The 19,659-nt window shown below is 53.4% G+C and overlaps 1 protein-coding gene across 8 annotated transcripts; it reads left to right on the top strand.

Moving 5' to 3' along the window:
* The first annotated feature begins 985 nt into the window (after positions 1-985).
* RASSF7 (Ras association domain family member 7) lies at positions 986-19,659 on the top strand. 8 transcript variants are annotated; one of them, XM_075094446.1, is made up of 6 exons: positions 986-1,054; positions 14,673-14,826; positions 15,054-15,958; positions 16,980-17,148; positions 17,827-17,937; positions 18,652-19,659. In XM_075094446.1, the coding sequence occupies exons 2-6, from the start codon at positions 14,724-14,726 to the stop codon at positions 18,681-18,683; spliced, it is 1,320 nt and encodes a 439-aa protein (XP_074950547.1). In that variant the 5' UTR covers positions 986-1,054; positions 14,673-14,723; the 3' UTR covers positions 18,684-19,659. The 8 variants fall into 8 exon arrangements, with proteins under 8 accessions (XP_074950547.1, XP_074950549.1, XP_074950553.1 ...); XM_075094444.1 differs by lacking the exon at positions 986-1,054 and adding an exon at positions 12,806-12,910; XM_075094448.1 differs by lacking the exon at positions 17,827-17,937.

A 19,659-nucleotide genomic window follows, 5' to 3' on the forward strand; every position in this document is an offset into this window, starting at 1 on the left:
AGAACAGCTTTTGTTGTTTTCTTACATAGATCTTTGTTCCTCCTGTGCTGTAAGGTCTCCAGGGCACGGCCTGTGTTACGGAGCACCAGATGCATTATCTGATGAGGTCCACATGAGATGAGGATTTTTCTGACTATAAGTAAAAATTAATGTATATTTTGTGATGGAGAAGCAGCCCTGAGATCCCTTTTGGAGCAGCACCTCAGGACCTGTGGTCCGATGGGTGGGTTATCCTTCCTCACGAGTGGTAGGACATTTCACAAGAACTTCTGGATGAAGAAATATAACAGTAACTGTGTGTCGACTCCACTGCGGGAGATGCATTGCACTGGGGTTGCACAGCATGGGCACAGCTGGGGCACCCTCACCGGTGGAGACCACCAGGGTGGGACGCTGAGGCTGATGCCACCACAGTCATCCTTATCGCTTGGTGGGCCATGGAGGAAAGGCATGCAAGGTGGGGAGAGCTTTCGGGTGGGTGTTTTGGGAGCTAGGATGGGAAAAGCAGGGGGAGGGAGGAGGCGAGGAGTTTCCAAAGCCTCCGGCGTGGCAGCAGGCACCTGCTCCTTCCCAAACCGGCTGAACCTGTCTCCCTCCTGTCGCCTCTCTGCGGTTTTAGGGCGTTCGAAGCCCCCGGCCGGCTGAAGGGCCTCCCCGAAAAGGGGTCGCTTCCTCCATCCCCCCGGTGACCAGCTGTCCGACCGGATCGGGCCCTTCGGTGGGACTGGAACGGGGATAGAAGGGTACAGTGTGGCTGGGGTTGGCTTCTCTCTGAGAACAGGAGGATTTAAGACTTCTTTTTAAAAAATGATAGTAATTTAAGAGGTTTTTTTGAAAAAGGAGAATTTGATCCTTTTTAAAGAAAAAAACCCAAGACTTTGGGGCTCTCTGCGCCGGGGGGAGGGGCAGCGCTCACCTGGCCGGGGGCGGGGCTGGCGGGGGCGGGGCGGGGGCGGGGCTGGCGGGAAGGGGCGGGGCGGCTGCCGGTCGCCGCGGTTCCGCGCTGCGGAGCGGCGCCGGAGCGGCTGGGGAGAGGAGCCGGAGCCGCCGGCAGGTGAGTGCGCGTCGGTGCGGTGGGGCCGGGCTGGGCCGGGCCGGGCCGGGCCGGGCCGGGCCGGGGCCGGGGCGGGCCTCCCGGCGAGGGGCCGCCGCTTTACAGCACCGGCGTGCGGCCCGGCCCGCGGCCCCGGGGAGGGCGGCTGCTGCCGCCGCTGCTGCTGCTGCGGCACTGGGGCCGCCGGCCTCGGGTCTCCCCGGTGTGAGTCCCCGTCCCGGGAAGCCGGCGCCTCTCCCCCCTGGCAGGGCCCACCGGCAGCGGTGGGGGTAACCCCATTGTTTGGGGGCTGCGAAGCACGACGACCTCCCCAGACTGAGGCCAGGATGATGAGGAGGTGACTCGGGGGGCTGGGATGCCTCCAGAAACCTGGGCTGGGACGGCTGGGATTGGCACTTGCAAGACCCTGAGCCTCTTTGCCACCTGCCCGGTGCTACGCTGGCCATGTCCTGGTCGGTCGAGTGCCGGTGGCTTTGCCTCCCACCTGCCCGGAGCACCGGGAGCTGGCAGTGGCATCACCAGCAGCTCTTGGCACCAGCATGGCCCACCCAAGCCCCACCAGAAGGAGCAGCGTCGTGGTCCCACTTAGCCCACAGCAGAGGAGCAGCTGAGGTGACATGGGGTCTCGGCTACCTATGCAAGGAGCCTCCCCTTGCGGTCTGCATCCACGGGGCAAAGCTGTCCGTCTTTCCTCTCTTCAGGGACGTCTCTAGCTCCCTGAGGAGGAGGGTTAAATTCCTTGATAAGAGCCTGGCTCCTCGCTGCATACTTCTGATGCCTTCTGCAAACTCTGCCGGCAGGTTGTTTTGTAACTCCGCTTGCGGCCCGCTGCAGGTGGGAGAACAAACTCCTCTCCCTTGCTTTTCCGTGCCCTGTGACACTTTGTATTTGCATGTTAAAAACCCAAACGTAGGTTTGAGGGTGGTATTGCACGGAGAAAGGGGTCACAGCCACACACCTCTTGCTCAGAGTGGCTGCCTCTGGCACACCCCGTGGCACTCCCCTCAGGATGACTGACTTCATGAGAAATTAGGAAGAGGCAGGTGGAAACAGGTGTGAAATGATCCGAAGAGGCGACATGGGAGCTTTGGCCACTCCTTGCAGTAAGCCAGGGCCTGCTCCCAGGGATGCCGGTGCTAACAGCGTGCTTGTGGGCCCTGGCCTGGTGCTCTGCTGAGACTTGCCAGGCAGGCGGCGGGCCCCAGGAACGTGTGGCAGCACGAACACCAGAGCTCAGCTGTCAAATGGTGGGGCGCAGGATCCAGCCAGGATGGGGCAGCGATGCTACATGCACCCATCAGCTCACCTCACAGGGTAGCTGTGTGAGGTTGTACTCCTCATGCAGCAAGAGTTGCAGCTGCTTTTAGGGAGAAGAAAGCGACTGCCTGTGTGCATATGCTGTAGCTGCAGTGGTTATGAGCAGGAAGTGTATCCATATGCTGCTTGCCTTCATTACCAGGCAGTGCTGGTGGTGTCTGCTCAGGAAGGGTCTGTAGGGTACGGGGAATACTCTTACCTTCTGCTGGTGCTGCTGGAATGCCAGGAATTCTCCTGCATCCCGGTTATCTGCTGGGAGAGCCTGAGCAGGGCGCCTGGCCTCCTTCTCAGCATAGCTCTGCTGGCTTCCCCATGCCCTTTTGAAAGAAATAGCATGGAAATTGAGAATCACCCCCACCCCCAAGTGCATACATCTTTCTAAAGGCTTTCTTCCACCTTCTTTATAGAAAGCTGTGAGGCCAGGGAGTGCAGCTTGCAGTGCCTGAGCATGCCCAGCACCCCACAGCATTGAGCACTGTGGGTCGGGGGGTCTGGCACTCTGAAATTTCCTGGCAAGGCGATGCCAGTTGCTCTAAAAAATAAAACTCTTTGCAAATGAGTGCAAGAGAGATGTGGGAGTTAACTCCACCCGGGGCTTTAACGGGGGAACCTGAGCAACAGTCTGACCCTGAGACAATAAAAAAATTTAAGAACTAATTCTGATTTATTTAAAATTCTTTTATTTCCCTTATGCTTAAGAAAAGCAAGTTACAGCTGGCGCTTGGTAGCTTTGGATACCCGCAGGCCCCAGCGAGCATGCTGGGGAGCTTGCCAGGCTTGACCAAAGCTTTTGGCAGCAGGTGGGAGCTGGCCCAAGTAGTGTGGCGATGGCCAGTCTGAATCATCCCAGGGTGCTCTCTTCCTTGCTCTTTGAAATACAACTTGACCGAAAAAGGTAGCGTGGTGTAATTGCTGAAGGTACAGGGATTTACAGCGCCCAGGCAAATAGAAGAGCTTCTGTGCCAAAGTATTTTGGGGACTGGAGGTAAAATGGGGCTAGATGGGAGCTGGTCAGCTCCGGCAACGTGTGTATTGTCCACCTCCATAGTGGAGACACGTGTTGTGGTTGCCTTCACCGTCACCACGTGCTGCAGAGAAACATTGCTTGAGTGCATTTGTTACGGTCCCCACCCGTTCATCTCATCCATGTTTTTCAACATCTCTCTGGCCTGTCCTGTTTGTGTCTTCTGCTATGGGGAAAAACTTCAGTGGTGGCTTGGAAGTGACCTCAGCCCACATTCTGCTGTCTCACCGTGTGCTGGGAGGGGTGATGCTTTGGGACCAAATCACATAAGGAGTTGATTCTCCCTGGCTGGGAGGCCATGATGTATGTGTGCCAAGGCTTTGGAGCAGAGTTATTTCCTCAAGTCATGCGATGTCAGGCACTGTAGTGAACTAGGAAGAAGTCCAGGTGCTGCTTGACAATGGGTTGCTCTGTGTCTGAGTTTAAATAAAGGCGTGAGGGATGTTTTAAGTATTAGCTCTGTGTATATCTGTTGTTTTTAAGAACATCTTTTTAAGGAATATTTCTCGATCTGTTCCAACTTGTCTATGCCCTTGTAAACCTCAGTAGTCAAATTAAGGCATAAGTGTGTCTCCACGGAAGGTTTTTAACAAAATCCTATTGTAAGTGATTGCTAACAATTTTATGTCTTTCCATTTTTCAGATGCCAAGTTCATGAGCTTCTAAAACCAGCTGATTATCTGGCTTTTTGTGGACTGGAGTCAGCACTTTCTTGAGGGCTGGGGTGCTTCCAGCTGCCCTGGGCTAGCCATCTAGAATAACTCGTTGCTTCAAAATAAAAAGAGGCAGAGGGAAGGGAGAAACCAACAACAACAAAAAAAACCCACAACACTTCTTACCTGAAAATATGGGTGGCTCAGCCCTGAGCTGGAAACTTTGGGGCAATTCAGCACTGCCTGAGTTTGGGAAGGCTTCCTCTGCTGCTTTGTAACCCTCCTGCAGCACAGGACCTGCTGGAGCTCTTGGGCTTAGAAGCCATGTGCTCAAACCTCCCCATGTTCTCCCAAGTGCCTGCTGCATAACTGGGAAGACAGGTGATGGGATGCTGCAATGCTCTCAAACAGTGTCTTGGGGCCCAGCGTTCCCCGTGATGTTAGACCTAGTGCTGTGCTCCTGAGCACGGGGACTTCATAGGCACCCATAGCATCCTATAGGAGAGTAGCTGGGTCAGCAGAGAAGCCCAGTTAGCAGCAGCCTCCCCTTTGCTCCCTGCTTTTCCTGCCAGCCTGAAGAAGCCGTTGGCAAGGGGTGGGAGAACACAGCTGGTTTTGTGAAGCTGCCCAGGTGAGGGATCACAGGGAGAGTATTTTTTAGGATTCTTGCTGGTTTAATGGTTCCTTCTGGGAATACTGCTTTCTGTGGGGAGCTGGTCTCTGCCTCTGGATGCTTGCCTGAGGCAGCTGGTGGTGTGCAGGGGGTTGGATGAACACCACAGGCATCTCTAGATGAGAATAAAGATGGGTTGGGTTGGTTTTTTTGGAGGTGTTGTGGTTGCTGTTTTCACTTGCTGATTTTTATTTCTTTTCCAAGTTCTGGCAATGTTTGGAGGTGACAGCGCTCCTTTCTGCAAAGAGCCAAATATACTCATGGTGGAAGTACTGGGTGGGCTTTTACCTCTTTGTGTGTTGCGATCAGTACCAGCTGGTTCCTGCAGCATGAACCCCCCTGCCTCTCTGAGGGACAATTTGCGCTTAATTAATCGTCAGAAAGCAGCTCGTGGTCTCCTTGGGCTCTTGACCAGTATGCCCAGGTCTTTGTTTAATGGTTTGTGCCTGTAGAAAGTCAGGTATTTCCCAGGCTTGCTCCAAGGACATCTCTCCTTCCTCTCCTCCCTGCCCTGATTCCTCTGGAATAGGGCTTTCTCAGGGCAGCTTGTCAAGTCATCAGGGTCCTGTCCCAATGGGATGGCTCTGTGAGACTTACACAGGGCTAACCTAGCCTGGCATCAGTTTGTACCACGTCATACCTGGTCCAAGGTATTCCCACCTGCCCCGCCATTGGTGGGGGGAAAAAGAAAATCTGTATCTGCATAGGAATCTGTACCATGGAAAGGATTCCTGTAGGATTGGGTTTTTTTAAAAAAAAAAAGAAGAAAAATAAAAATCCTTTTCTATTGCTCTTTCTAGTCTTTTTTAAATCTTCCAAACTCAGCATCTTATGTTGCGAAAGGACGTTTGCTCTCCCACTCTGGCAGGGAAACATCCCTGGGACCCAGGAGTGGATGTGCTAGAAGCAACATCACTTTGAATCTTTGAGATGCTGCATGCCGAGGACCCCTCAAATCTACTTCACCTCAGGTAATTTCTGGAGTGGTTTAATACGGTTTGAGGATTGCCTAGGCTGTGATGTTGGACTTGATGCTGTCCTTTTTGAATTTGTTTGGCTTTTTAATGACCTGCTGGGACTACAAAGAAGTTAGGGTAGGAGGTTCGAAAGGCTGAGTTTTCCTACAGCGATCCCAGGTGAGCATGAGTTGCATAAGAATTAAGTTCCTAAATGCTTCTGAAAAAAATAAGATATTTTTACGGCGTCTCCCTCTCTGTGCAGGTGGGAGGGCTGGCATGGTCCCCGGCACCAGTTACCATCCCATCTTGGTGTTCTGGGTGTCACCAAGTACCAGTGGAGTCCTTGACTCCCAGTGTTTGGAAGGACACCTACATGTGGAGCAGGAGATGGAGTTCTTTGCTGGCATCGAAACCCCTTCAGTCAGAGGTTTGCCACCTCCCAGCAAGGTGGTTTCAGGGATTAAAGTTGGTCATGTAGCCATGACTTCCATCACTTCCTGAAGGACAGTGATTTGTACCCCCCCCAATGGATGGCCTCTTCCATTTTAGTTCCAGATAGGGGATTGAGTTGCCTCTCCAGAGATGAGCCTCCATTTTAGTGCTTTAAAGAGCTCATTATCCCTGTGTGGGTTCAGGTGAGGATTGATAGCACCTCCACCTAATTAATCATGTGCCAGGTAGCGTGAAAGCAGAGACTTCTAAAATACCCAAGTGTCTTATCAAAGGTTTCAGCCTGGATTAATTCTGCATCTCTTGTTTATTTGACTCTGCATCTGTGTTTATGTGAGAGAGAGAGAGAGAGAGAGAAAGAAAGGAGTGATTTCAGCTCTTGGCAAATGGTCATTAAAGGCCTTTTTAATCCTACAAAGTTATAAATAAATATCCATGGCAGCATGCACCTGCATATTCATCAGTGCATCTTCTCCTCCGGATACCCAGCAGTGTGTCCTTGGCATGTGGCCGCTTTCTGAAGCAGGGTAGGAAACTACGAGTTATTCTGGAAATGGAAAATAAAATCTGGACGGTTTTTCCTTGGTTTTGCATTTGCTAATTTGTTAATTAATCTCTCACCTAGGATGAGAATTGGAGTGGAAAAGAGGATTGCTGGTGGCTGACACCAGCAATTCTGAAGGAGGCTGGGAGGCAGGTTGGGGGGAGAATATTTGGAAGTCATTTGGCTTTTTCATGTCCCTGGTCTTACTGAGAGGAGAGGTGCAGAGCCTGAACTTTCCTGTAATCCTATAGAAATCAAATTGTTGATTGCTTTGAGATGAGACAGGGAGAGCAGCAGGTCAGTGCCACTTGCCTTGTAGGTGGCCAAGGTGCATCTCATCCTGGACTGGGCGTGCACCACAAGGAAGCTGTGCTTTGAGGGTTGTTGCTGGCTCTTCTGGAGGCATTGGGAGAAATAGCCCATTCATTGGATTTTCCTCATTTTGGTCTTGCCCTTGATGAGGAAAAAACGGAAATTTGGAAGAAATTGAAACACTTCTGCTTTCTTCTGCCTAGCCAAGGAGGTACTTCAGAGTATTTCCAAGACTTGAACAGGCTCTTGCATCTCCAGATTTACAGCATTCCTTCAGAATCCCATGTGAATGAGAAATGCAAGCCGTTTTCTGACTTGTGGAATGGGCTGTGTGTAATAATGGGGGAATATTCACAAATTGCATCATGCTTTTGCGGATGACTGCTGTGGAAGATGAAAGTGGTGGAGATGCTGGACCTGATGGCAGATGTGTGCTGGGGCTGTGTCTGCATGTGGATGATCTGGCAAGTACCCCTCAGAACTTGGCTTTTAAGTGCTGGGTTTTGAGTCAACCCCTGAAGATGATGGGCATTTGGGCATCCTGGAGCTGCTCTGCTGGGACTCACAGCTGGGCAGCAGCTGTAGGTACAGCAGTGCCTTGACAGCTGAAGAGGAAGCACCAAATTTTTTTGTATTAAAAATAAAGGCAATAGTTTTAGGGAAAAATAGGGAGCATGGACTGAACCTTGAAAGGTTTTCAAGTCCAGCCCCTAATCCTCAAGGCTGATCTAGGTCAGCCTAGAGCCCAAAGGTACCTAGGCCCAGCCTTGCTCCTGTGCTGGAAGCTGGGCACCTAAATAATTCCCCGGCACCTAAATAATTCCCCAGCCCCTCCTGGGCTCGGTGTCCAGACAGGTTGAATGGCACATGAAAAAAGGGGTGTGGCAGTGCAAGAGCCTTTCCTTTTTCCCCTCTGTTCTACACATTATAGCTAATTTTGCTTTGCCTCCTTGAGAAGAAACTATGAATTTACTCTCAGCTGCTTTCATGAAGCCACTCTGCACTTGCACATCTGGGGTTGGTGGTAATAGTTACAGCAATAGGAGGTACTGCTAATGTTTCCCTTGCAAACTTTCATCTTTACAGCAGACTTTACTAGCCAGCCTTGCCAGCTCTTCTTCCATTAGTGCTGCAAAGGAGAAATACAATGCATTAAGGTGAGGAAGATGATCCTTCCCCTTGCAGGCTGAAACACTGTAATGTGAGTGTGTGCAGTAGGTGGAGCATTTTTTTTCCCCACTTCTTTTAATTTATAATGAGCTTTTGTTGGTTGCTCATCTGCAGAGTGGACTGGCTAGTTAACATCCTTGAAATGTCATTGCTGCCTGCGATCCTTGATGTTTCAACATAGCTCTTGACACTTGTTCACTATGGCCACAAATCTTGGCTTGCTTAAGGGGGAGGGAAAAGTTCCCCAGCTCAGTCCCAGTGCTGTTTCTGAAGCCTTTGTGTGGGTCTGATGCCCTAGCAGACACACAATCTTGGGTGAAAAACAGTGAGAGAAATCCCTTCAGGTGGAGCTGGGATGGGGTGAGCTTTTTCCACACTGGCCAGAGTGTGAGCCTCCCTCCCCTAAATCCCTGCCAAAGGCCATCACCCCAAGGCATGTCCACATCCTGTACTGCAGTGCTGGGCAGGATTTGGCATCAGCCAGCCTCACTGGTACGCCCCAGGCATGTTAGCGTGGGTCTGTAATTTTGGGGAGGAGGTGGAGCAGAAAATCCCCATGCTTCTATTTTGCTCCTAATGGGGGTGGGGGGTGTTGCTGGTATGGTGCATATGGCTCTCCAGAAATCTGCTCTTCGGGCAGTTCCTGCAAGATCCTCATGTGTGGGACATGTCTCCCTTGGGATGCCAGGGGACTTTGGCAGTGGTCTGTGGCTTCAGGCTCAAGTGGTGCTTCAGCTCTTGAGTAATGCAAGTGCCACAGGACTTAGTTTTCCTGGCCTTGGCCCTTTGATCTCCTTTGGGTGCAAAAAGCCCTTGAAACATGGATGTAACTTCTGCAGATGCCAAGTGTGCGTTATGCATCATAAGATGTCCGCAGCAGAAGCCTCTTGCTATCGAAGTGTGACAGAGCCCAGGGGTGTGCATGGGCTGGGATCCACCTGCATATCTCCGGTAAAGCTGCACCTTCAGGGTATGTTTGCAGTATCCCTGTCCCCAGCTGGGTTTTCTCCAGCTGAAGGAAGAGAGAAAAACAGAGTCTGCAAAACCTTTGTGTGGTTTTGAAATTACTGGGTTTTTGGGCTTGCTGTCAGGCACGCCATGGCAGAGCAGAGAGCTGGATGGGGCATGATGGGCGGACCAAGGATGTGGGGACTGTTATGGCCACCCCTAAATAAACTGCTTAGGTGTGAATTAGAGCCCAGTGCCTGCTGCTTCCTTGCTCCTGGGTATTTGCGGCTGCCTTGCATAAGAGCTGGTGGCTTCGATAGGCCTGGGGTGAGTAACACTTGCACACCCTCCCTGTGATGGATGGATGAAGAGCAGTCTCTCTGGGCTGTGACTGCTCCAGTAGGACTTGTTTGTCACCTCTTGAGCTCATTTAACCCCTGTCAGCTCTTTGTGCCAGGATGAAGTAACCCATTTGCTTCTCTGAGCTGGAGCCCTACACCTGTGTCCTGCCACCACACTGCAGGAGAGGAGGGCGGTGACCTCTTTAGTAGGTGGCCCTGTTGGCTGCTTTGCACCAGGCCAGGAGATGGTGTCCCTTCAGGATCCTGGGGCCAGCATTCTCAGGATGAGCATGGCCCTGTGGAAAGGTCCTATGCCAAGTGGCTGCAGGCAGGGCTTTGCCTGGTGCTCCCTGCTGCAGTGGCAGTGACTGTTGGTGGTCGCCAGTTTCTGCTGCATGGACAGCTCATTCGGAGCTGTGGATGTTTGTCTCCACTCAGCGTGGGAACTGTCAGCCCAGGAAGTGCCACCGTGTCAACACTTGCCATGGCTGATCTCCACCCAGCACTGGACCTGCAAGTGGCGTCAGCCCTTGGCCATGGCCTCAACCTTTGACTGTGGTGCAACCTTCTGGCCTGGGATGGATGTGGCATGGAGAGCCCATCAGAGCTGCTCTATCCCTGCAACACCCCAGCCGATGGCAGGTGATGCCGCTCCAAAAGAGATACCAGAGGCAGGAGGACACTGTCAGTGGGCTGGAGGGGACCCTGGACCACAGCCTGTTCCTTCCCACCTGCTGCAGGATGAGCGCTGTCAGGAGGCTTCAGTTCCCTGTGGATCTTCTCCATGTTGGGACACCTCTCCACACCTGAGTAATAGGGAGGCTTCTGTCCCACCAGAGGGTTTCAGCACGTGAGCAAGTACCATCGCTTCCCTTTGGCGCCCAGGAGCTGGGCCTAGTGCTTTGGGCAGGGAGGGACCTCAGGAAGCATTAAATAACTGCTGGATGTGTCACTGCAGCAGCTGATCCAGGGCAGTGAGTCATGGCCAGCCTGCCAGTGCTCTGGCATGCAGGATGGTGGCGCAGGGCCACTCCTCTACTCCCTGCTTGCTGTTGGCTCATGTCTTGGGGTTATTTTACTGGTGTGTCTGCACACAGCTGGCATAAGCATCTCTCCCAGCATCGGACAAGAGAGGAGTAAGAGGCTTAGGTTCACAGCAGGAATAAGATGACCGAGAGTACCCCAGCATCTGCCTGGAGTACATCCAAAGGGATGCAGAGCTGCTGGTCCCTGTGGACACCTTGGTCCTCCTTGGAAGGTGGGCTCATCACAGCCCACTCTCAAGCACAAATACAACTTTATTGATTAATTATGAGACTTCATAACCCTATCTGCAGCCCAAACTTTGACCTTAAGGGCTAGCCTCCTGACTTTTTGCAGTTTTAATTAGGCTTGCTGGGAAGCTCTGCCTGTGCCACTGCTCTCCTGCTTGCCTGGCCCTGTACCTAGCTCTCTGTCAGGGGGTGGATATAGCAAGGGAGGCAAGTGAACACCCAAAAATGAGTGAAACCTCTACGTTGGTGGGATGCTTGGCTCAAACCCTTCATGCTGGTCCCAGATTGTGCTTGTTAGGAGCTCTGGTAGGTGCGTTTGGGATGTTTTGGGATTTGGGTTGCAGCCGGCCTTGCTGTTGGGTGCAAAATTGGTGGGCTGTTTCCTAACTGGATTTTTTTTTTTTCTTGTGTGTGGCAAAATGTGGGAGAAAGGCACTTGCAAAGTGTTCATGATCCTTGGTTGGAAGGTGCTGCCTCAGCTTCTGAGGGTGCCAGTGGTGGACATGGCAGAGGTCCCTGCAAATCGGTGGCGGTCCTCGCTTGGCTGGTCATGTATTGGCGGTCCAATTTTCTTGGATGGTCGTGTATTATTTCGGTTCCAGGGAGATCACCAAACCCATGTGAGTCCCAGCTGCCATCAGGATGGCGGTTTGCAGGAGCTGCACAAAACATGCATCCTCCTGCATGTGCAGAAATTCTCCTTCATCTCCTCTTCCTTTAGCCTGACATCTTTGGGGAGGCTGGAAGATGGCAGTGCCAGGAAACAAAATAAAGCTGCAAGATCTGAGATTGTTAATTTTTAATTTTATGTTTTTTTAAGTGTCAGCATTTGAAATTCCAACTCCCAGTTAGGAAATTTGTTGAAGTCGTGGTATGAATCGTCCCTACCCCCCATTTTAGGACCCATCACATGGGGAAGGGACCAGAAAATTAGTCACTTTGTTAATCTGCTTCCAATAAAAATGATTTAGAAATCCATGGGGGGACCTGGGGAATAAGAATAAAATGAGTGGTTTTTGGCAGGAGCCATCACACATCCTGGTGCCCGCAGCTGCCTGCTCGCTTCCTTGTGCTGTTTTTGGGGCAGCCGGCAGGGCCTGGCAGCTGCCTGCACTTCTGGTTCATGAAACCATTCTCCCACCAAAGAGCTCTTCTTCCCCAAGAAAAGGGATTCTCACTCACCCCACCCCCCCACCCACCCCCCAAAAAAAAACTCTTTTCACTACCTGGTGGTATAATGAAAGCACCTGCTAATTAAAGCAGGGGGTCAGCAGCAAAGCTTGGGGAGAGGGGAGTCATATTTGCAAGTGGAGCAATGAGATCACCCCCAGCTGCTGATTTTTTAGGAGTGATGGTAAAGAGCTGTAGGGGGACTACGGCAGGGGTGATGCTGGGAGTGAGGTGAAGGCTTTGGGGTTTATTGCCTGGTGGCTTTTAGGGTGGTTTGGGTATGGTTGGTTTTTTTTGGGTTTTTCTTTTTGAACTAGGGTCATGGTGGTGCAGTGGGATATTGGGGATGAGATGCTGCGTGCGGGTTGTGATGTCCCACCCAAAGCAGGGACTGGGGGGTGTGAGGAGCATCACTGTTCCCCCAGATGGGGATGAGCTGCCATCTTCCTGTTGGCTCCTCTGTGAACCCAGGGCTTTAGGGGAAGAGGGGCAGCTGGGCTGGTTTTGAGTGGGCTGGGGGAGCTGATCCTGCCCTGGGAAGGGGCAAGGAGGGCAGGTAGAGGAGGGAGCAGCCCCCAGCCCTTGCAAGGCAGGCAGATAATATCCTGTATCTGGCAGCAAGCTGGGGAGGGCAACCCCTAAAAACCCCAGGGGTTAAGGCAAGCGATTGGTTAATGGGCACCCCCTGCACTTGCAAGGATTTAAGGAAATAAAAACAATTTTGTTGTGGGGTTCCAGGGGATGTGGCAGGGAGAGATGCAGCAGCGAGGGATGCACTGGCTACTTTGGGGGGGGAGCCCGCCCATATCAGAAGAAAATCTGGCTGCCGCTGCCACTCCCAGCTTTTTGGCAGTGGTGAGCCATGCGCTGGCTGCTGGTAAATGATTGCCAGACCGTCCGGCCAAGGCGGGGCTGCAGGCTGGTGCTGGGTTTGAACCCAAACAGGTGCCTGGAACTGGTGTGCCGGCAGCCATCCTGTTCCCGCACCCAGCAGAGTTTGGCAACTACTGGATTTTTTTGGGTAAGGTGAGGCTGTGCGAGGCGACTCAACTGGCCGGGTTATTTTTTCTTATTTATTTTAAAGCTTCTGGCTTCTCTGTGGGGTCAGGGCAGGGGAAGCTGTGTTTAATGCTAGCCGGGTCCCTGACCAGGGTGGGGCAATGCTTTCCAGCATGCGTTGCCACCCCAAATTTGGTGTTAGGGTGCTGTGGTTGCAGGGGAGAGAGCGACAGTGGCTTCAGGGTGAGCTAGGTGGTGCCGTGGTAGCACCTGGACTTTGCTCCATGCTGGGGGCCGGTTGCAGCCTTGAATGCACAGGGTGGGGGAGCCGTGCCAAAATCCAGCTTTGAAATTAAATTGGGCTAAATCTTGCAAATTTTAGTAGCTTTGGGCTCACAGGGAGGTCGGCTGAGCATTAAGATGCCCTTCACCCCTACCGGTTTTCCCCAGCTGCCCAGCCAAGGCAAACATGAGCTCAGCGCCGAGGTATTTGTGGCGGCTGCTCTGTGCCCGTGTTTTGGAGGTGGGCAGGTGGGTGGCACTGATGGGACCTGGCACCCGCAGGGAACAGCCTTGCCAAGCTGTACCTTCCCCGGTTTTTCCTTGCCTTTCTTACACCATGGGTAAAATCCCTTGTCGCTGTAGGCAGGACCCTTCAAACATTCCCTTTGATTACTCAGGCAGGCAACAAAAAACAAGCAAGAAGTAGTGTTTAACCTGAGGTCAAGCTTTCTCACAGCCTGGCCGCGAACTTGGGAGGGCTGGAGCTGAGGGATGGGGAGGCTGTGCCCAGCTGCATTAGGCTGGGAAAGCGGTTTGGGACCCTCTGGATGGAGGGCCTGGAAACTTCCTGTATACATTCCTCCACCCAGGCCTTTCAGACAAGCCTGATGCTAGAAAAAAAACAGTGTTATAGAGGGGGAAAAAGGATACATCTTTGTCTGCATGGTGCTTAGAAACACTGTAAGCTCAGATATTGGAGTTCTTTACAGCTTGTGCTTAATTTTTTCTTTTTTTTAAGACTGTCGCGGTTGTTGAGCTGCTTGATGTGGCAGGAGTTGGGTGCGCCTGGGCTAACAGGTGTTATTCTAACACAGAAGTAACCACTGGGTAGGAGTCAGGCTGGGCCCCAGTGTTGGGCAGAGCGTCCCCTGGGAGCCTGGGCTTTACTGCGGGCATTTGTGCCTGGCTCCCCCTCCCAAACCTTTATTTGAATTTCTTAATCCCTCTCTCATAAATTGAGATGGAGGTAAATAGATTAAAATGTGCATTGTCTGCACCTTCTCTCAATATTCCATTGCGAGGGTGGGCAGCCAGAAGTTTCTCTGCCTTTTCCAATATTGTTTGGAAAAAAAAACTGGTGCCATGCTGCCAAATTGTCAGAGAAATCACAGTGAAAGTCCAGCAAACCCATTAAAAGTCTGTGCTTGCAGCACAAATAACCTGGGTGTTGTCTTCTGTGCACGATGCAGGCACATAAACCCCATCATTTCCCATCACAGGAAGATTTAGACCCACTGCCCAGACATGAGCAAAACAAAAAGTTATTGGTTTTGGTTTTTTGCAGATGAACATCACTGTTTTAATAATATCAACAACGATGCAATCCACGCGCAGGGAGAGCTGCAGAGATGGGTGGAGGGCAGCAGTGAGCAGCTGCTTGGTCTAGGATTCACCTTACGGGATGTTGATGTTAGAGATGATTTAATGACACCACTCTTAAAGCATCTCACATTCCTCATTAGCAGCTTGGGATGGAAACCTGATTTCTTTTCTCCCCACAGGCATCCCATCCTGCGATGACCCGGTGTGCCTGAGGCCCAGCAGCTGCAGGGATGGAGCTGAAGGTCTGGGTGGATGGGATCCAGAGGGTTGTCTGCGGTGTCTCGGAGCAAACCACCTGCCAAGAAGTGGTCATCGCCTTGGCGCGGGCCATCGGTGAGCCATCTCTGTCTGCTGGGGGGATGCTCCTTTGTGGGTGGAAGCGTCTGCCAAGGGGATGCCCATCTGCAGGAGCTTCCTGGGAAGAGGAGACCTTGGGTGGGTGGGGGTCCTGCTCTGGGGTGGTGGGGACGTCACCAGCTGCTGGCCGTGGGGCAGCAGCCTCGGCACACCGCTGCTGGCCATGGCTTTCCCCATCTGACATGCTCACCTCCTCCTGGCAGGTCAGACAGGCCGCTATGTGCTGGTGCAGAAGCTGCGAGAGAAGGAGCGGCAGCTGCTGCCACTGGAGTGCCCCTTGGAGTCGCTGGCCAAGTGCGGGCAGTATGCTAATGATGTGCAGTTCATCCTGCGCCGGACAGGCCCCAGCGTAGCTGAGCGGCCCTCATCAGAGGGCACTCCCCAAGCCCCTGAGAGGACGTTCATCAGGGCCAGCTTGCCCATCAAGCCCAGGCCTGCTGGCACGGATGCACCCCGTTCCCGGGAGCCAAAAAAATCCATGACCTTCAACTTGGGTCCTGCAGGCTCCAGCGACCCATTCGCCATGAGCCGCTGGAGGCACCAAGTGCGGGAAGGGATGGACTTGGAGGGCGATGGGGTTGTCCAGCCTTCCAAGGAAGAGCTATTTAGGAGAGTGCTGCGGCAGCAGGAGCAGCTGCATTCCTTGGAGGCCCACGGGGACACCTTGGAAATGGACCTACGGCTCTGGGAACGCAGCCGGCTCGCCGAGCAGGAGGATGAGATCCTCTACCTGGAGCACCTGGTGCGGAGGAACGAGACAGAGCTGGGTGAGGAGGAGTTTTGGCAGAGCGAGCTCCGGCTGGAGAAGGAGTGTGAGCGGGAGCGGCAGGAGCGAGTTAGGAGCCTGCGGGCCAGCCTGGAGGAGTACACCCAGAGGATCTATGAGCTGAGTGCTCGGACCGAAGCCCTACAGGAGGAGATCCAGTGGGAGATGGCTGAGAGGGCCAAAAGGGGAAAGGAGACCCATGCGCCCAGCCCCACAGAGCTGGAGGACATGGCCGCCAAGATGAAAAGGGACTTGGAGGCCAAAGTCAAGCAAGGCACCCAGCTAGAGAGCAACCTGGCCAGCGTGGAGAAGGCCTTGGAGGAAGCTGAAAGGAACCTGCAGGTATATAGGACTGTGTTCAAGCAGCTGCATGAGGTGGTGGGACCTTTGGGAGGGGACAGGACCAGCTTTCCAGCAACATGGGGCTGATAGGTTGAGTGGGGTTGGTCCTGCCCCACCTGGCTGGTGTGCGTGGGGCTGGGTGCATGGAGGTGGCTCAGCGGCAGTGACCGCTGTCAGGGGATCACCACTACTCTTACCTGGCCAGCACAGGGTCCCAGACCTGTTGCACTCTGCAAGCTGCATCTGGGCTGGGGCTCCTGCTGGGTGGTGCACGGGGAGCACAGCATCACCCCGCTCCGGCACGGAAAATGGTGCTGGAGCAAATGGTCCATGTTCAGGGTCGGTAGCATTGGTGCAAGGGTCAATGTCATCTTAGATAAAGGAGTCATGGAGGGGCATAGCGTAGTTCCCCACGGTGCCTGTGCACAAAGCCTTTTGACCATGCAAGCTATGCAAGGACCTGGGCTCATCACGGGGGACTGCACAGCATGGAGGTGCAGCTGTGGGGCTGAGCCATGATGCCCCCCGGCTCACCTGTCCCAGACCCCAGCAGCAGGGGGTCCAGGCACTGCATGACTCCTGCCCTCTGCCCGCTGGGTCCCCTTTGGTGGGGCAAAAGGGAGAAGCTTTTGCCCAGCCAGACAGCAGTAGCCACCCTTCAAAAGGGCGGCCGTGCTTCCAGCATCTCTGTCTTGAGCACCTAGTTTGCGTCCAGCTTCTCTCAGCACCGCAGCAGCCAGCATTTGATGGCTGCTCACACCCTCTTGTGGAGATGCAGCAAATCAGGGCTGTTCCCAAAACAATGCCTTCCTTGTCCCCGCCACCCGGGCACCCCCCTTCCCACAGGCCCTCAGAGAGGGGCAGCTGAGCAAAAGTACCCCCGAGGTCACCTCTGCCAGTTCTGGCCAGGTGAGCCCCAGCTGGGGAGCAGCCCTAGGGCAGGTATGCTAGCTGGTTTTGGAGCATGGGGGGGACATGCACCTCACCCTGTCCCCCCCGCCTCGGTGTGTGTGTTTTGCAGGCCCAGACCCAAGAGCTGGAGGAATTAAATAAGGAGCTGAGGCAGTGTAATTTGCAGCAGTTTATTCAGCAGACGGGGGCCACAGTGACTGTCCTGCAGGCCAGGTCCGAGGAGGATGCCCAGCCGGAGCCGAGCCCGCACGAGCTGCCAGCCTGCCGGAGAAACGGAGGTCAGCACGCTGCCGGCTCGGCCGCGGGGGCTGCTCCGCAGAACCCCTGCCCGCTCACTGCCTCCCCTTCCAAGGGGGTCAGCACCCCCTCCAAGGGGATCGGCTCTAAAGCTGCTGGCTCTGCCCTGAGTGCTGAGGTTAGGCAGCAGGGACGGGGTTTTGATGCTGGCACTGCAGTCGCTCACCACCCTGGGGTGTCTCTGAGGTTTGCCAGCCCTGGGGCTCCTTCTTCCTCCCAGTGAAGCCTTGGGGCTGCTCATAGCCATGCTCAGGGGTCGGATTGCTGCTTTTGGGGTTGGGGTGGCCGCAGGGAGCTTTCCTTTGCAGCATTGCTGCATGCCACCATAGTGGCAGCAGTGAAAAGCAGGTGGCCAAAGGCCTGGGGCTGTGGGCTGGTGGGGATGGGCTCTGGCTGCTGCTGACCTCTTTGTGTTTGGTGAGGAAAGCGTGAGTGTGGTGCCCAGGACCATGTCAGTGTCCACATTCTTGCAGGAAACAAGAGGAGGTGGCTGGGGGCCCTTGTGGAAAGGGATGGGGGAAAACAGGGGCCCCGTCATTTCTCTTCCAGAGCACCCAGAGAGGGTGACATGGCTGCCCCACAGTGCTGCAGTGGCCATGCTTGGTGAACACGGGAGGTGCAAGACCTGCCTGAGCCAGGCATTTTTCCCCATCCCATAGGTTTTCCTCCCACCGCTGGTACCGATTCACCTCCCCAGGTCAGCACCAAGCAGCTCCTCAGCCATCCCAGGACCCTGCCGGAGCCCCTGGTGTCCAGCCTGAACCCTGAGGGTGCGTACATCCCGGCAGGCCCCCAGGAGCACGAGCTGGGCTGGAGAGGATGCGTGGGAAGGGGAGAAAGTTTTTTGCTGCCCAAAATGGGCTGCAGAGAGTAAGCGTGTGCTGGGAGCAGGAGGCCACAGCTATTTATAGATGCCATTAGGAAGAGCAAAGCTTACACTCCAGCAGCCTCCACTCTGCTGTCAGGGGCTCACACGCTGGCAGTCAGGCTCTCTGCCCTGCCGGGAGCTGCGGAGGATGCTCCTCACCCCCCTTCCTGCTGCCCCGTATGTCCCGGGGACTACGACCTTGCTAGGGTTAAGGTGGGGAGGATTTGGCTCCCATCTTTTACAGGAGTCACTTTTGCTCCATCTTAGAGACCAGTTCACCCCAAACCCCTTTCTACCTCCTATGACCCTTTTTCCACCTTGCACCACGTTTTCAGGTGCAGCAAAAGCAAGCTGTGCTGTCCCTGCCCGCCATGGTGATGCTGCCTGCATCCCATTCCCACCCGCACCACCATCCCCTCAGCAAAACCCTACTGCCATCCTCCTCATGGCCCAAAATGTCCATCCCCATCTCACCCGATGCTGCAGCATCTGCATGTCCATCTCCCAGTCCAGGCTTTGCACTCACGTATTTCCTGTTCTCCTTTCCCATTTTCTTTTTGCAAGCGCTCACCTACCATGATGGGGTCACTCAGGTTGTTTTTGTCTTGTCTTGCAGTTGTATCAACCAGGCAGAGCATCTGGAGGTAGAAGGGTCTGGCCAGTGGAGGATCAATTGCCTTGCAAGTGTAACTGTATAAATAAAACACATTCTATATATATATTTTTTTTTTACTGCTTTATATCGTGAATGGATGTGGACGGCCAGACAGAGTATTTTTACAGACTGTAAAATAGAACCAGAGACCAACACCACAAAGCAACCCTCTTGCTCTGCGGATGGAAGCAACCCCCTTCTATTTTTTTAAAGTGCTTTCTACATTCAACAGAAAACAGCAGCGCTCCCATTCCGCGTAGCCTCCTCAAAAGCCCTGTCGTGCATTCGGAAAAGTTCTTGCTTCTTTGTCTAGGGAAATGAAGCTGCCCTGGAGACCAGCCTGGAGGCTCACCTGGATGGAGCAAGTTAACGGGTTTTAGAGCATCTCGCCACAGCAAGTGGGGCAATGACAAACAGCCTCTTCACTGGCTGCCGGGGAGGCACAAGACCAGCTTTAAGACAAATTTCTGCCTCCCCTCTTTTTTAATTATTGTAAGAAACCTGTAGTAGAAACCTCCTTCCCATGGTGCCACAGATGAGGCTTCAAGGATGCAGAGAACACATAGCCGGGGCCTGTTTTTCTTAAGTTCACTTAATTTTTCAACTTGTTTTTAAAATTTAAAAAAAGTCACAGAATGAGCCCTTCCCCCCTGGCAGTGTGGGTGGGGAGCAGGACCAAAATGATCTTGGTGACATTTCACTGATTTGTTTTGTTTTTACCTGATGGCCAGTAGTTTCTCTCGGGTTTTGTTCATCCGTCCCAGTGGGTCGCCTTGTATTTTAAGTGAGAAACCAAAGCGGCTTGGGGAGGGGATGGGTTAGTCCAGGAGGTTCCTGAGCCTGTTTTTAACATGTCGTATGCAAAAAATGTGACTAGGGCACAGTGTTCGCTGTAAAACCCCACTTTCCCCATATGAATGTAATCCTGTGTGCCACAGTTTCAATTTTCAATAAATCTTTGGGAAAGGA

Source organism: Phalacrocorax aristotelis, chromosome 5 (assembly GCF_949628215.1).
Source record: "Phalacrocorax aristotelis chromosome 5, bGulAri2.1, whole genome shotgun sequence".
NCBI lineage: Eukaryota > Metazoa > Chordata > Aves > Suliformes > Phalacrocoracidae > Phalacrocorax > Phalacrocorax aristotelis.